We start from the raw sequence: 16,485 nt of genomic DNA, 5'->3' as shown, positions 1-16,485 counted from the left end.
GGGGGGGGCAGGCTTCATGTTGTGTGTGGGGGGGGACAGAACCTCAGTTAGTTAAGCATTTTTTATTTATTTACTAGATTTAGGGGCGGCAGCTGCCTTCTGCCTCCCCCTCCAGGCTATGCCCATGTATAGTTCGCAGCCACATTTAATGCACATGCCTCTCCCGCCCAGGAATTCTGGGCACTATAGTTTGTTATGGGTACTAGGAATTGCAGCTATGTGAGAGTTAAACTGCAGTTTCTAGGATTCTTTGGGGAATAACCATGTACTTTAAATGTGTGTTGTGGCTAGGTGGTCAGAGTAAGATAGCATATCCTGAAGAAGGCTAGATTTGGGCAAGTCATGTGCTCTGCCACTGAGTGATCAGCCTCTCCCCAGACATGCTGTTGGAGGTGCCCTTAGCTTGAGAACTTTTGTAAGTTAGGCGGGCTGCTCCAGCAGAGAACCATGGCCCTTTCCTTAAGACACAGGAAAACAGGAAGCTGCCTTAAGCTGAATCCAGCTAATGATATTGCCTCATTATTGTCTACACCAGGCTTCATTAACCTCGGCCCTCCAGATGTTTTTGGCCTACAACTCCCATGATCCTTAGCTAGCAGGACCAGTGGTCAGGGATGATGGGAACTGTAGTCTCAAAACATCTGGAGGGCTGAGGTTGAGGAAGCTTGGTTTACACTGGCTGGCAGCAGCTCTCCAGGTTTTCAGGCAGGGGTTTTTCCCAGCTCTACCTGGGAGATGCCACTGCAGATTGAACCTGGATCCTTCTGCATGCAAAGTAGGCTTTGCCATTGAAGCAATGGTTCCTCTTAAGAAATGCATCTCAGCTTTGCCAGTACACTGCCCGTAGGAATGTAGCACAGCAAACACATTGAAACACCTCCCACATTTACTGAAGTGGTATTTGCAGCTTTGCCTTTGCAAGTCACAAATGAACTGTCACCCCCATCCCACCCCTAAACAGATCAGGATTTAACCTCCAAAATTCAGAAAGGGAGAGACCCAAGGTTTGCTTCATTCTTCATTTCGTTTATGAATTGTTTCCCATAAAGCATCCTTAAAACATCAAAAATGAAAGCATATGTCCCCAAGGCCAATACAGAAACAAATTGTGGGGGAGGACTTCTGATTTTTTTTTTAGTGGGGTTCAATCCCATACTAGCAAATTCAGGTTGTTCAATTAGAGATGCTTTGGAGCTACTCTTATGCATCAACCTTCTTTGTGCAATAGAACAGACTTTTTGCCATAAGGAAAGTAACGGGGGAAGGCACAGCAAAGTGGGGGACGGGACTTCCTTTGGCACAACTTCATCTTACATCCCTGCAAACAAATCAGAACGAACACTCACTAAATAGCCAACATTGTCTAACTTCCCTACAAACAAATAAGAATGAATTCTCAGTAAACAGGTTGTCTGGAATCACCCTAAGATTTTTAATTTTTTTTTAACCTCCACTTAAAAGGTTTCCTTTTTTACATGCATCATATTAATTTCATCTTGAATGCATATATATAGTTAATCCACAGACAGGAAGTGTCCTGGTGGCTCTTTGCGTATCACCAACCTTCAGCATTACATTTCAGGGGCTCTTTGCAGAAAGAGGTTGCTGGCATGGTCTGCAAGCTGAAACTTGGAGACAATGTTGACTGAAAAAGCACCTGTCTGACTTTTTCATTTGCTTGGCAGTAACGCACGTCAGATGCTGGGTGAGGGCAGAGGCTATGTAGGGCAGCCCAATACCCCCTTGACGACGGTCTCTAAATGCCGGCCAATTGCACTCATCTTGGCAGGCTTAGCACAGGGGGAAAAAAGGCTTTCGATAAACTCATCAAGGTCATTGCTGGTGCAGCAGGAACAAGCTCTTGTCAACCGAAAAGGAAACAAGCTGAAGCTAGCAGCAAAGCTGTACCTCGGGAGATGGAGAATTTATTTTAATTTTTTAGCTCAAGGGCCACATTCCTTTTTGTTACAACTTTTTTTTGGGGGGGGCACATGGCCATGATGGGTGGACCCAGAGGCAAAAGTTGGTGGAGCAATGAAAGTGAAAGCTACGTTTGCACAGTAGGCTAATCTCTACACACACTGAACATGTACCCCTCTCATTCCTACATCCAGACAAACAGAAGGCATGATGGCAGTTCAAGGACATATTTCAAGCCAGGGAAGAAAGACACTGGGAGGGTTCAAAGCAGAACTATTGAGGGCTGTGGCTTGGGGATGATCCCAAGGGCCAGGTAGATAATTCTGGACGGCAACATTTGGCCCACCCACATCTGAGGTTCCTCATCCCTGTCCTACCTCTTCATTCCATTATTTTTTTTTGGGGGGGGGGAGGGGAGATGTGGCTAGTGATTGTGCTGGGACTCTTGTGTGCCTGGAAGAACAGCCCTCCACACTAGAAGCCCTTTCAGACCATATGCACATGGAGGGGGTGGTTCTCAGCAGATCAAGGGGTGCAGCCTAGTGAGGTAACAGTGAAGGCTAGTGACATCTGGTGACAATGGTACTTGGTGGGTCAGGGGTGGAGCCTGTTGGGATGAAAAAGACACAAATGCCAAGCCACAACCCTTTTCAAGGCAATGGGCATTTCCCTTAAAATGCAAATAGCAGCTCCAAGGAGCAGATTTAGGAATATAGCTGCCTTAAATAGACCCATTTAGCTTGGTATTGACTGGCAGTGGCTTTCCAGTGTTTCAGACAGAGAGCATTCCCAATCTGGCCTGGGGCTGCTGTGGCTTGAACATGGGACCTTCTTCATGCAAACCATATGCTCTACCACTGAACTATGTCCCTTCCCTTAAGGCACAGGAACAATAAAAGCTGCCTTATACTTAATTAGATCATTGGCCCATCAAGTCTATAGTTGGCACTGGTTGGCAGAGGTTTTCCAGGGTTTCAGATGGGAGACAGTCATACCTGGAGATGGATTGAAGCAGGGACCACTGCCACTGAGCCATGGGCCCTCTTACTGGGGTAGAGGATGAAGGTGTTAAGCACTCCTCGTGGTTCTGGGACTGCTCAGGCTCCACCCTGGCTGCAGTTTTCATAACATAAAACAGCCACACTGATTGCGTCCGTAAATTAACTTCTCATCTATTTTGGGCCCAATATTTTTTACTTCTCCGCTTCCAAAAGCAGAGATTAAAAACTCTGAAATGCCAGAGAATTGCCAACCCTTCTTTGGAAAGTCGAGGGAGATAAAGAAGAAAAGCTATAGCTGCTGCTCCAACAAGCCGAGCAGAAACTCCTGGGTTTTTAATCTCCCATTTTTGGCTGCGGTTTCTGATACTCCGCTCACTCATTTTTCCCAGGGGCCCACATTTCATCTGGATCTGCTCACGAGGAGGGCAGCTGCTGCCTCGCCTCTTATGATAGCAATACTTTGCTCGCCTTCACTTCCCCATTGAGAACAAAGCAGCAATCATGCTAACTAAACGATGCCATTCGGATAAGATCTCCATGAAGACAGCCTTGGCTCTGTCTTCCTGATGCAGCGGGCTGCGTTAGACGCCCTCTGCTGCCTCCCCACCCTGGAGGGCCCAGTTGCAAAAAGAAACTGGAGGAATTCCAGGTGTCTGTAGCAATCTCACTTTAGGCAGAGGCTGAGGCAGAGTTACAAGCTTCCTCTTTCTGCCATGTTGCCAGTGCTACTGGTGCCTGTTGAGATTGGTAGGGCAGAAGGCAGGGACCCCAACTGTAGGGGGTACCAGAGCCAATGATAGGAGGACCCAGAGCGAATCAGCAGCTGAGCCAACTAATTCTAGTTTTACTCCCATCCTCCTCCTCCCTGCTGAGTTCTGCAAGGGGCAACATTGAGACTAAGGAAGAGGAAGACTGGGCATCCAGGTCCACCCACTGGATTGTATGCGAGTAGGAAGGCAGATAGATGGAGGCTAGCTGAGGGCAAACTAAGGTTGGTGGGGCAGTGCCCCAATTGCCGAAATACAGCAGCCTCCACTGCAACACACTAAGTAAAACCTTGTCTTAGCTTTCATTCTCCACTGACCTAAAAAGCCCAGGGAGGAGCACAGAAGATGTGAAGCTCCTCTTTGAAAGCCAGCACATTCATGTGGTCACGACAAGTCATACTTTGGGCTTACCACTGCAGGTGAACCAAGTCAGTCAATAGTTCACTCAACCATGTGTTTATCCAGTGAATGCAAAGTTGCCTCTCCAGATTTACTCAGGCTTACCCACGTATGGATTTTAGGCAGGTATGTGGCTGAACTGATTTTCTGATGACCACTTGTACATTTGTACATAGAGCCTAAATGCATATATAACATCCGGTGGTGGAGTTTCATGCTCCGGCACTGCGGGGGTGGAGAGCAGGTGGGGCTGCGGCTGGCGTGCGTCCTGTGGGGGTGGGGCGTCCAGCAGGGGGGGGTGCAGCCACGATGGCACGCCACCGGGATCATACTGCTGGGGGCGGTGTGTTCCCCCTGCCCCTATCTTCCTCCGACAGTGGTAACATCCACAGGAGTCGCTAGTAAGCTGCAGAGTCCTAAACCGTCACTGACCAGCTCTCAGATTGTTGAAATATACATCTAAAATTACAAAGTTACCCAAGTGAGAGATGAGAGATGGCAGCCAAAGCATGGCATGATTTGAAAAAAGTTTCCTTTACCAGGAAACATTTACATGCACGTTCATTTGGCACTTTTTTTGTATGCTGTAAACTTTCTTTTGTGTACACATATTTCTATTTTTCTATTTGGATTTTTGTTAACATTTCACTTGCTGAATTTTGGGTTGATGCATAGAAGTTAAAGGGGCAGTGACAAACCTCAGGCCTGGCAGTTGAATGTGCACCACCCCCACCCCTGATCTCTCTACTTGACCCTCAGTATTTTCCCAAGGCCTCACACTGTCTCCAGCCACATCACTGATTAGTCTTTGTTCCACACCCTCCTTGAATGTTTTTTGCCTGCCTGGAATGTGTCCCTGAACTCTGATCATGCCTCTTGCTTGCCTGGATGGAAGACAGAGAGGGGCTTGTGAGAGCGTGTGTGGAGTCCAGTTTACTACACAAAGGTGAAGTTTACATGTGTTGTTTCTGGCCCCACCAACCTCTGGCATGTGGCCCATGGAAAGTTGGTCAAAAGGAAATGTGGCCTTTGGGGTGAATAGGGCTCCTTGCCCTCCTTGCATTGAAGGCATAGAAGCAGAGCCCAAAGCTACATTGGCAACTCTAGGCAGAGGAGCAGAAAGGAAGCTGTGAAGGAACATCAGCTGAAGACAGAGGTGCCATTTCAGAGTAGCGGCTAAGCATCTGTGAAGGAGCCAATCCCTAATCCAAATCCTGGTAACAATAGGATGGCTTTAGGCAACCCAAACCACCCTCCCAATATGGGGACAATAACTGAGACCTACCTTTTAAGATTGCTGTAAGCATTGCAGCAAGATAATGTATGAGAAGTGCTTTCAACGTTCAAATGTACAATATGCATAAATGTTAAACATCACGATGAAATCAATAATGCATTTTTTTTTAAAGCATAATGGTGATGATTTACTAAACAGTTTTGGCCATGTGTTGGAATCTTGAAGACGACTAGAGCTTATTCAGTCTTTCTTCCAAGCCTTAGAAGGCTGGGGTTAATAATGATAATACGTAATAATAACCACCTCAACGCAGGCAAGTAGTGGTATCTTTTATTGGCTCAACTTCTGTTGGCATAGGAATTTGCAAATGTTAAAGTTACACAGAACATTTCACCAGGCAGTATTGTTCCACTGGTAACTTTTCACCTACCCAGCAAGCAAGGCCATTTACTAAGGCAAACATTTTTAGTAACTCCAACAGGAAGAGATTTGTGGCCTTCCACATCAATCACCGAACTCTTCAAAACAGTTTAAGAACATCACACGCTGCTGTAATGTTCCAAGGATACAGCAGTTCTGCTCAATCTATTGTCTTTTGTAATAACCAAGGCTATAGATTCTGCCAAAAAATCCCCCTGCCCATCACCTACTGCGAAAAGGACAGGAGGCTTAACACTGAAAGGTTGGACAGTGTGAATGTGCTGGTATTTCAAAACATAAAAATGTCAACTTTCTCTCTCCTACTTTGTATGGAAAATGTCTGGATGCCTCCTAGATAAAAGGATGTTGTGTTTAGGACATTCTTCTCATTACTTCAACCTAACCTTTTCCCTTCCTTTTCAACCTGTTGCTTCTGTCAGCAGATACGGTGAGCCATCTTTTCCTTCACTCTTCTTTTCCCACATTCACTTAAGAATACGTGGAAGCCACCAGTGTGAGCCTCTACCCTTCATCCTAACCTTCATATTCTCTTGATTAAAGGCATCAGTTCATTCAGAAAGACTTTCTAGAAGCGGTGCTGTCAGGGCAGAAATTGGGAGACCTAATTTTCAGTAGAACGTGCTCCAAATGCGCCCCTCTGAAGCAATATGCATTCATCACAGCTAAAATGATAGATGTTCTGATGGACCATTCAAGCTAAAATTCCGCAACTGCACCATTATCTCCTACGCCTCTGCCTCCTGGATTTGTTTTGGTAAACCATCCCTGAAACTTGCCTCCTTTCAATATTCTTCTCCAAAAAAGGATTGCACCTTCCAGTTGTCTCTTGGCTATCAGGTCTACCTCATGAGCAGCTGCCCAGCTAGCTAGCTAGCTACCAGATGTAGGCTGGGTTATTTATTTATAGCCCTCCTTCTCCCATGAGTTCAAGGTGAGTTACTGGCCAGGGACAGAAAGGTTTCAGTCTGGCACCTCCTTCTAGCACTAACAGTGGAACCAAACTCCAGTTTCTGTGGAAGCCTCCATCTTATCTTTCAAAACTCTTTGCCGTCTTACCAGGTGAGGGGGGTTATACTAGTGAGTCCAACAGTCCAGGATAGACCAAGATGCCCCAAAGGTTGGTTCCCTGTCTCCAAAGAAGTACCGTGATATCCTTTCCAACTCATCCCCAAAGGACCGCCAGGAATTGGATGGAATTGACCTGTGTCCTGTTATGTTCCGTGCTGAGCTTCCATGATGACCTGCCGCCTGAAGAAGCGGATGGCTGAGAGGGTACCAAAGTTTGCTAGCAACACTGAAAGAGGGAAAAAGAAGATGCATCCACAGTGCAGATGGATGTATCAAAGAAAGACAGGTTGTTATGCAAATCGTTTCCTTGTCTTCTTAGAATGCATGCACTGAAAGCACTATTATACCACTTTAACAGTCATGGATTTCCCAAAGGATCCTGGGAAATGTAGTTTGTTAAGGGTGCTGAGAGTTCCCCTCACATCGCTATACATACCAGAGATTGCTGGGAAGAAGGCCCTAAACGTCCTTGGTCCTGTATACCTGAAAGAGCATCTCCACCCCCATCATTCAGCCGAGGGCCTTCTGGCGGTTCCCTCATTGCGAGAAGTGAGGTTACAGGGAACCAGACAGAGGGCCTTCTCGGTAGTGGCGCCTGACCTGTGGAACACCCTCCCTTCAGATGTGAAGAAAATAAGTAGCTATCTTATCTTTGAAAGACATCTGAAGGCAGCCCTGTTTAGGGAAGTTTTTAATATTTAATGCTGTATTGTTTTTAACACTCAATTGGAAGCCGCCCAGAGTGGCTGGGGAAAGTCAGCCAGATGGGCGGGGTATAAATAATAAATTATTATCATTATTATTATTAAGAATCACAGCAAAAGTTAACCCTAAGGTTTCAATTCAATGCTTGTCCTACTCTGAATAGACCCATTGAAGTTAATGTTCATGCCTAATTTAGGTCCATTAATTTCAATATCCTTTCTTGAGACCATTGTTTGTTTGTTTTTTGCTGTAAGGACATAAGAACAAAAGAAGCTGTAACTTGTCTATATACCCTAGTGTTATCTACACTGACTGGCAGCTGCTCTCCAGGCTTTCTGACAGAGTTTGCTCCCAGCCTTACCTGGAGATTCCAGGCACTAAAGCTAGGACCTTCTGCATACAAAGCAGATGCTCTACCACTGAGCTGTAACCCTTCCCTTATGACACAGGGACATGGGATGCTATCTTACACTAAGTCAAAACACTGGACCATCTAGCTCAATATTGTCTACACTGACTGGCAGCAGCTCTCAGGCAGAAGTTTCTCCTAGCCCTGCCTCAAGGTGCCAGGAATTGAAGCTGAGACCTTCTGCCTGTGAGGCAGGTGCTCTACCACTGAGCTATGGCCAGTGGCACACTCTGCCTGGCCTGCTGGCTCTACTGAGCCTCTGGGTAAGCCAACAGTCCAGCTTGCTGCTTCTCACCTTGAAAACTTCTCTTTTAATAAAACGCCAACATCTGGGCTGTGCCTAAATGGTTGTCCTCACCTTTCACAGGAGCATAGGAAGCTGCCATATATCAAATTATACCATTGGTCCATCTAGCTGAGTATTGTCTACACTGAGTGGCAGCATCTCTCCAGGGCTTCAGACATGGAGCCTCTTCCAGCCCTACCAGGACTGAACCTGTGACCTTCTGCAAAGCAGGTGCTCTAACCACCAAGCTACAGCCCTTTCCCACCAGCCTCAAAGGATGTGACTTTCTCCCCAATTACCTGATCATCACCCAGCCCAAGCGCAGGCACAAGTTCAGCCACCTATCTCCCCATCTGCGTTACCCAGCTTTCCACGCCCTGCACTAGGTGGAGTCATTATCTTCTCCCTTCCTCGGCCATCCCATATTGCCTAATAATGCCTTAAAGTCCTGGGGCTTAATTTTGACAGAGCACAGAATGTGTGTGGGGAGACTCTTGTTTCCAGCCATAGACAAGCAACCCTACTTCCCACCCACCCCATTCCTTGGTCAGGATTCCAGGCCAGTGGAGAAAGAAAAATGAGAAGTAGTCATCTTTAAGCATAAGGAGGAATTGATTCAAATGAACTTGTGAGTTTGAAGGATGCACCTTCCAAGGAGGTTGCCCATTGTGCCTCTGTATGATGTAACACTCTGCCTTTGTCTCCTTCCAATCAGCCTCTGGGGAGGGCAGGTGACTCTGGAATTTCTTATCACTGGATAGGCCCCGAAAAAGCAATCCCTCCCAATGCAGAGAGACAACAGACCTAGAGGAGCATTGCCATTGTGCCTCTGTAAGAGCCACTGCTCTGTGCCCTCTGCCTTCTAATCACAGTGATCTACCCCCTTCTTTACAGGAAGTGCTGTTGGGTTGTTCAGTCACTCCCAAATGATTGAATTCAGCAGAACTATCCCATCTCTGAGGAGGCTGCCCACTGCATTTCTGTATGAGTTATTTCTCTGGGCTGTCCCGTTTTGAATCAGGAGGCTCATTCAGGCCTGTGGCTACCGGAGAAAGTCACAGGTAATTCTGCAGGCAGGTAATTCTTATTTGTACACACTCTAAAAATAAAGTTTCCTTCAGGTGTTAAGAATGAAGTTTGCCTCCCTTTCTGATGAGAGGAATGACTGGTTTAGAATAAAAAGTTGGGCCATTAAGGAAGGAGAAGGGGAGAGTAAAAAAATGGTTAAAAAAGAGAGAGAGAGAGAGGGAAACATCTCTCGGCATTAGTTCTGCTCTATTCCAGAGCGGAACCAGTATGTTAACATTCCTGGTCTATCTCTGAGGCTTAAATCCACCCCCTCTCCAAATCCGCTAGGAGTTGTGCTTCTCCCACACAAAGCCCTTGGATACATTACCGATCTTCCAAGCATCCAGGGCCTGCAGATCAGAGCTCTTCACAGCCCACGAAGCAAACGCCATAAAGCCCAAGCACATGTCTCTTTGTGTAAAAACCGGCTGGAGGGGTCTTTCTGTGGCGGGGGAAAAGAAGAAGAACCAATACGGATGTTTCTCCTGGAAATGTTTATCCAGGAATCCTAGAGCATTGCCTCCCCCTATCACACTGGTACCATGAACAATTCAACTTTAAAGCATAAAGGCTTTTGACCTTTCAAATCCCTGCATGCTTTGCCTTTGATCCTCACAAAGGATTTTTCTTCTTTAGAAAAAAACAAATCCCCAGACATTGGCATGATGGTGATAGCAGTGGTGATTATATTTGGACCAGCTTCACAGCTGTCCTTCAACCTGGGGTTTCCATTCCACCTCAGTGATTTTCAAATGGTGCCTTTGGGAATGCCTATCAGTGAGAACTGTGCAACTGGAATACAAGGACTCCAGATGTTGTTGTACTACAACTCCCATGATTCCCAGCCAGCATGGCCAAAGGCCAGGGATGATAGGCACTGTAGTCCAGCAACTTCTGGAGAGCACTGTGTTGGTTGTTCTTGCTATAATGTCTTTAAATTCCCAGGAGTCCATTGCTTTCCACGACCCCTCTTTTACCTTCTTCTTTACCTTCCACCTGCCCTAATCTTGCAGCCTGCTTCTTTTGCTTGTGAACAAATTCAGTTGCCAAACAGGGATCACACCATACAGAATGCAGTGCTGTATCTCCTTTGTCTATAACCCCATGCAGAGACGCAACAGGGAGCCTCCTTTCTGGAGGGTGCTCCCAGCTCCCAGGCATCTTTAGTCCAGGGATAAGGGACCTGTGGCCCTCCAGATGTTGCTAGGCTACAACCCCCATCACCCCTGACCATTAGCTATGCTGGCTGGGGCAGAATTGACCTGGAGCACAATAACATCTGGTTTACTCATCCCTACAATAAATGAAAAAAGCCATCATAAAGCAAGTCTGAAAAATCTGAGAAAAAGACGGAAGTAGTGGAATAACTACAGGCTGGTGAATGTGTCATGTGATTCATAAGAGAGTCAGCAGTACTAGTAAGCCAACCCTAATGTGCTCCCCCCCCCACACACTTTAACCTTGGACATTGGTTTACTCAGCTTCCACTGAAAAGAATCTTGCAAGATAGTGCATTGTGTGTCCATATAATCAATATCCACCCCATATAGACAAAGCATGTTTATATGGCATTTTAAAGGTCATGGCTTCCTCCCAAAGAACTGCAGGTTACCCCTCACAGAGCTACAATTCCCATCACTCTTAACAAATGACAGTTCTCGGGATTCTTTGGGGTAAGCCCTGTGCTTTAAATGTGCTTTAAATGTATGGTCAGAGTAATGCCTGGCTAGCTTTCAAGCAAATAGATCAGAGACCTGAGTTCTAATCTTACCCATCCACTCCTTGCACTCTTTCTGTCTGTCTCCTGCAGAAGACCAAATGTTGCAATAATGCTCAATCTGCTTTGAGGCTCAGGCCAAAGAACGACTTTCGAGCATTCCAAGGTCAGTCTTTGTTTTACTTCTGAGAGGAGCTACTTTCAATCAGTTATGGGTGCTTGCAGATGACCCTTGAGCGTTTTTGGAGCACTGTTTTCCTTTGGGGATACAGGACCTCTCGACAGCCCAAGGTTGCAAGTCCAGTTTCAATGCACTCTTAGGTTGGGAGTGACTCAGCAGGGCTTATTTCTGAGTAAACACGCCTGAGACAGGGCTACAAAGGTTTTAACCTCCAGGGTGTGTTGTAAAAAACGTTAACAACAGTGTCTTACAGCACTCTAATGATTTTATGATGGCATAAGCTTCCGTGGGCTAGAGTTCACTCCATCAGACGCAGCCGACTCTCCAGTCCTCAAATGTTTGTGCCAGTGTAAATTTGTTGGTCTGCAATATTCTTTTACTGTTTTCTCTGCAAGTGGTAAAACTCTCTGTGAGTTGATCTATTCTAGGCCATCAATTAAGGCTGGCTGGCTGATTAGTCACCACCAAGGCAAGAGGGCTTTATTCAAATAATGAGGTCACCATTTGGTTGAGTATATGAAATATCAATAGGTTGATGTATATATGTGTGTGTGCATCTATTTATCATCTCTATCTATCTATCTATCTATCTATCTATCTATCTATCTATCTATCTACCTACCTACCTACCTACCTATCATCTATCATCTATCTATCTATCTATCTATCTATCTATCTATCTATCTATCTATCTATCATCATCTATCTATATCTAATCTATCTATCATCTATCTTTGCGTTTGTAAGGAATTTACATCTCCGCAGGAAAGATATTTCATGTGTATCCACTGTAACAGCCACAATTTAGCTGCTCTTGAACCCACTGCACAAAAGGGTTTGCCATACTTGATTCCAAATGTTCTCATACTTTGGGCACGGCATAGTGCCTCTGGGTATGTGTGCTGATGCCTTTTCACTTTAAAAAGAATGAAACCAACTTATGTTTTCAATAGAATGGACCTAAGGACAGAGGGCCTCTGAGGACATGCAGAGTGCACCTTCCCTTGAAGCATGTGCTCCATAACAAAATGCTTAGGGTCATGCTGCTGCTGGGAACACATCTGTTTATTAAAAATGAAGATGCCAAATGCCCAAATGACATCACCACGGAACTCTGCAACCAGTCCTTAGGTTAGGTCAGGGGTGGGGAATGTTTTTTCAGACTGAGGGTCATGCTTCTCTCTGGGCTACCTTCGGGGGGGTGGGGGGGGGTCATCCACCAGTGGTGGGCGGGAGAAGTTTCTATGCGCACTTACACACCATCATCCCTCTATCCATCCAGAATGGAAAGAAGGATGATCAGAATACAAGGGTGCATTCCAGCCAGGCATGAACACACAAAGAAGGGGGCAAAGGGGAGTCAGTAAGGGTGTGGCCTAGGGAGATGGAGTGGGGCTGGGGAGGAGGGTGCTCTGGGGAGAGTTCAAAGGTAGGGATGCCATACATCTGGATTTCCCCGGACATTACCAGGATTTCAAAGGTGGAATTGACTTCTGGGGGGAATTTCCAAAAGAATCTTAGGCAAGTCAATTGAAAAATTGCTCTTTTTTTGGTGTTTTTGTAAAACAACAACAACACAGTTCAACAACTTTGGGGGTTGTCTAAATAAAGCTCAACAACTTTGGGGATTTCCTAATAAAATCTCAACAATTTTGAGGTCTTCCTAATAATATGAAATATGGCAACCCTATCTAAGGGCCAGACAAGAGTCCAGGAGGGCCACATATGGCCCCTGGGCCTGAGGTTCCCCACATCTGCCTTAGATGTACAAAGTGTTGAGCCCTGGCACATTTGTTTTGAAATTAAGCACTGGCAAAACAGTTAAATGGTCAGCGTATCAAGTTGTCAAAACCAAAAACCCACTCACATATCAGGAAAAAGAAATGGTACCTGGTGGCATCACAGCCATCCCTAGGTCTTCTGGTCTTGGTAGGTTTTCACCCAGGAGCCTTGGAGACACGAGCACCAGCCTTCCTTGAGATCCTTTCCGAAGCAGAGTGCCTTGGCTTGTGGGCCGTGATCTGAGAAGATGTGCAGGTCTGCACAGAAAGGATTTTAAAGCTCTTGCAGCCTTCCTCATCTCTGAGGCTGGGATGCTGAAGAAAAAAACCCTCCAGTTCCTCTCCTTCTTTGCTCTGTTGGCAAAGAAGTGTTCGTACACCTCTGGGGTAGACATCTGCATAGCACCGTCACCTATGTCCAAATCCAGGTCCCCCGAGCCACCAGATGGCGCTGACTGATGTCCGGAGCTGAAGACTGTCTCCAGAGCTCCATCTTTGTTTCTCACCTTGGCCTCCCCCATTTCGCTGAAGAAATGTTCGTACATTTCAGGCCCATCCATTTCAGGCAGCTCTTGGTCAATCCCTGAGATCGGTTGCCCCTTCCCAATCCCCAATCCCTTCTCCTGGGTGTCATCACAGAAAAAACAATCATACATTTCTGGCCACGTCATGGCAGATAACCCACTTTCTGGAGAGCCTTCTAATGTCAGACCATAGGGAGCGGACTCCCCTAAGTGCTCTGATGTCTGTTCTCCTTGAAGTTCCTCTTCAAATGGTAAAGCCCCTTCAAATGGTAAAGCCACGCCAAGATAGTGGCAGGTTTCTCCACTGTCGTTCTTCTCAACCCTTCCTGTCGAAGCAGCTGTTTCTGTGTCTTTGTGCAATAGCCCATCACATATGGAATTTGTTGCTTGGGTTGGGCTTGGACCTCTCATTTCTTCCAGTGCCCTTGGAAATTGTTGTACCCCGCTGTCACATGGAGAGCCCCTGACTTGGTTCGCTGGGCCTCCCTCCTTTAAGGCCTCCCTATGGCTTGCTCCACTCTCAACATTGACATTTGCAGAAATGTCTTCTTCCTTGCTCGCCCTTCCCGGAATGCTTCCCCCACGGCTCACCGATAGCATGTCGGATGGTGCGGAGACCCTTACGATTGGAACCAAACACCCTCGAGATGGAGATGGATTTTCCTGGAGCTGCGCTGCTGCCTGTGCCTTCAAGGTGACCTGAAGGGGCTTGCCACCCTTCTCTGGGCGCTCTGCTCCCCCGAGCTCTACAGAAACTGGAGGAGAAAAAGGCGCAGAGCTTGGATATGGAGCAAGTGGGGGTTCTGGTTCCCAACAAGCTGCTGTGCTCTTCATCGATGCTGGGAGCTGCATGTCCACACAGGCAGCCAGGGAGGGATTGTCCTTGGAGTGTTGTGATTCCAAGCAGAGAGGACTGCTCCCATTGTTGTCTGCCCCCTCTGTGGTCTTCAGGTTTGTAGGCTCAGCACAGGGAGGTCTTTCCATTCTCTCCTGCCCTGGGCTTTTCTCTGTCAAGGCCCTCGCTTGGGTGGCAGTAGCTAGCACCACTGATAGGGAGCAGTCTGGTTTTATGGGCTGGTCTCCTCTCTCTGTTTCCTTGGCGGTAAAGGCAGCTTCTGTGACAGTAACTTGCAGCCCACTCCGACTTCCTGATGGCTTCAAAGTGACCCGGGGCAGCTGACCTTCCTGGGTCCTCCTGGAAGACTGGGGGCAAGCTGTGCCAAGTTGTTTGCTGTTGCAAAGAAACCTGATGACAGAGCCCAGATCTGTTTCGTCGTCACTGCCAGACAAAACCTCATCTACAAGCAGGTGTCCATCTGGGGTTCCACGTGGGAGGCAGCTGGCTAAATGGCTGGCTGGGAGGACAGGGCCCACTTTCGCTTGGACCGACCCACTCTCTGTGGCCTCCCCTTCCTCAAGGTCGCTGAGGAGCTGCTCGTCAGCTGTGGCCAAGGCTGGCTGGCTCAAACTACATTCTTCAGACGCTAAATAGAATTCAGCCCAATCCCGGTCGTTCAACAGGATGCTGTACTCAAAATTTTCCATCTGGGAAAGGGACATGTTGATGGGGTTGTTGGGGGAGGGGAGAGAAAAGAGAGAAGTTTTAAAAATACTTTTACAGCATGTTTCACTTTGCAATAAGAGATAGTTTGCATTTAAAGGCAAATCTATCAAATTTATACTTCCCAAAACAATATATGAACCAAAACACAGATATCCTTTGAAATTCACTTGCAATGCAGTTCTCCAGCAAACCACTGTTTTCTAAAAAATGCACATATTAGTGGGAAATGTGCATAAGAATTGATATGGGAAAATAATTTTCAAAAATGCACTACATTAGAAAAATGCTTGCAAAGATGTGCACATTAGTCAAAACTGCACACAAAAATGTTTTTATTAGAGTGACAATTGCACCAAAACGCTGATGAATCTTCATGAGGATTAACTAATAATAATCGTCATCTGTGAATTGCTGCAGAAAACTGGAGAACTTAATATAAGATTGGAAAATGAGAAACTGAGAGAACCAGAATCCTTCCATCCCTAGCAGCCACAGAGGACACAAATAGAGGCCTTTAAATAGGGCTGTAACAACAACATTTTCACAGCAGAATGTCTATCATTGGCTGCTATCCACAATGGCTGTGTTCTACCTTCACTGTCCGAGGAAGTATGTCTTTGAAAGCCAGTTTCTGGGCATCACAAGTGGGGAAGTTCTGTTGGGCTGATGTCCTCAGTGCAGGCTTCCCACTGAGGCATTTGGTTGGGCACCATGAGAACAGGATGCTGATATCTAAAAAAATATGGCAACCCTGTTATTGCCTCCAGTGACTTGCATCAACCCTCCTGAGTCTGACATGGAGCCTCTCCGAGTCCTACTTAGAGATGCTAGGGATTGAACCTGGGACCTTCTGGATGCAAAGCACGTGCTCTGCCATTGATCTTCGGCCCTTTCCCCCAAATCCACCACTTCTATGTGGCCTGTGCCTTATCTCTTAATCCTCATTCCCAGCTGCAAATAAACCTTCTTGTTCTCCCAAGGGTTTGCCTTCAAATGTAAGCTCCTCGCAAACTGGGAATGCACCCTCCCCTCGTGAGCAGGGATTGCTTTTATCTCTCAAGTGACAATGACGGCATAGAATTAATAACAAAAACAATAATGATGATGCAAAGAGAGGGTGACATGTTATAAACATGCTGCCTATATAGAAACCAATTGCTGCCATTCTCTCCTAATGTTCTTTAACATAGTAGTGTGACCAAGAAACACTACCAAGTATTGGCTATGCAAAATGGAGGGGCTATGCACACTCAGCTCCCAGTGACTAGGAATCGGGAAACCCTAGTCTAGGCATGCCGCAAGTTAACTTCCTCCAGAAATAAACCCAAGTTCACCCCATTGATTTTCTTCTATGTAAGTGAGTGGCTGCAATTCCTAACTATGCAGGAAGCCAAGTGCTGTGTTTTGGGGGCACAGG

At 46.4% G+C, this 16,485-nt stretch overlaps 1 protein-coding gene across 2 annotated transcripts in view; it reads right to left on the bottom strand.

Moving 5' to 3' along the window:
* Positions 1–5,634: 5,634 nt before the first annotated feature.
* The window catches only part of PERM1 (PPARGC1 and ESRR induced regulator, muscle 1), a gene marked incomplete at its 5' end in the record, with an annotated part of 70,487 nt that continues 59,636 nt past the window's right edge, over positions 5,635–16,485 (bottom strand). For both annotated transcript variants that reach the window (XM_079986893.1, XM_079986894.1), the window contains 3 exons: positions 5,635–7,059; positions 9,630–9,743; positions 13,090–15,049. In XM_079986893.1, the coding sequence (XP_079843019.1) occupies positions 6,977–7,059; positions 9,630–9,743; positions 13,090–15,049 (2,157 nt within the window). In that variant the 3' untranslated portion in view covers positions 5,635–6,976. The remainder of the gene's footprint in view (positions 7,060–9,629; positions 9,744–13,089; positions 15,050–16,485) is intronic.

This window comes from Podarcis cretensis, assembly GCF_951804945.1.
Source record: "Podarcis cretensis genome assembly, chromosome: 8".
Taxonomy (NCBI): domain Eukaryota; kingdom Metazoa; phylum Chordata; class Lepidosauria; order Squamata; family Lacertidae; genus Podarcis; species Podarcis cretensis.
The sequence above is the reverse complement of the archived record's forward strand: the minus strand, read 5'-3'. Positions and strand labels throughout refer to the sequence as shown.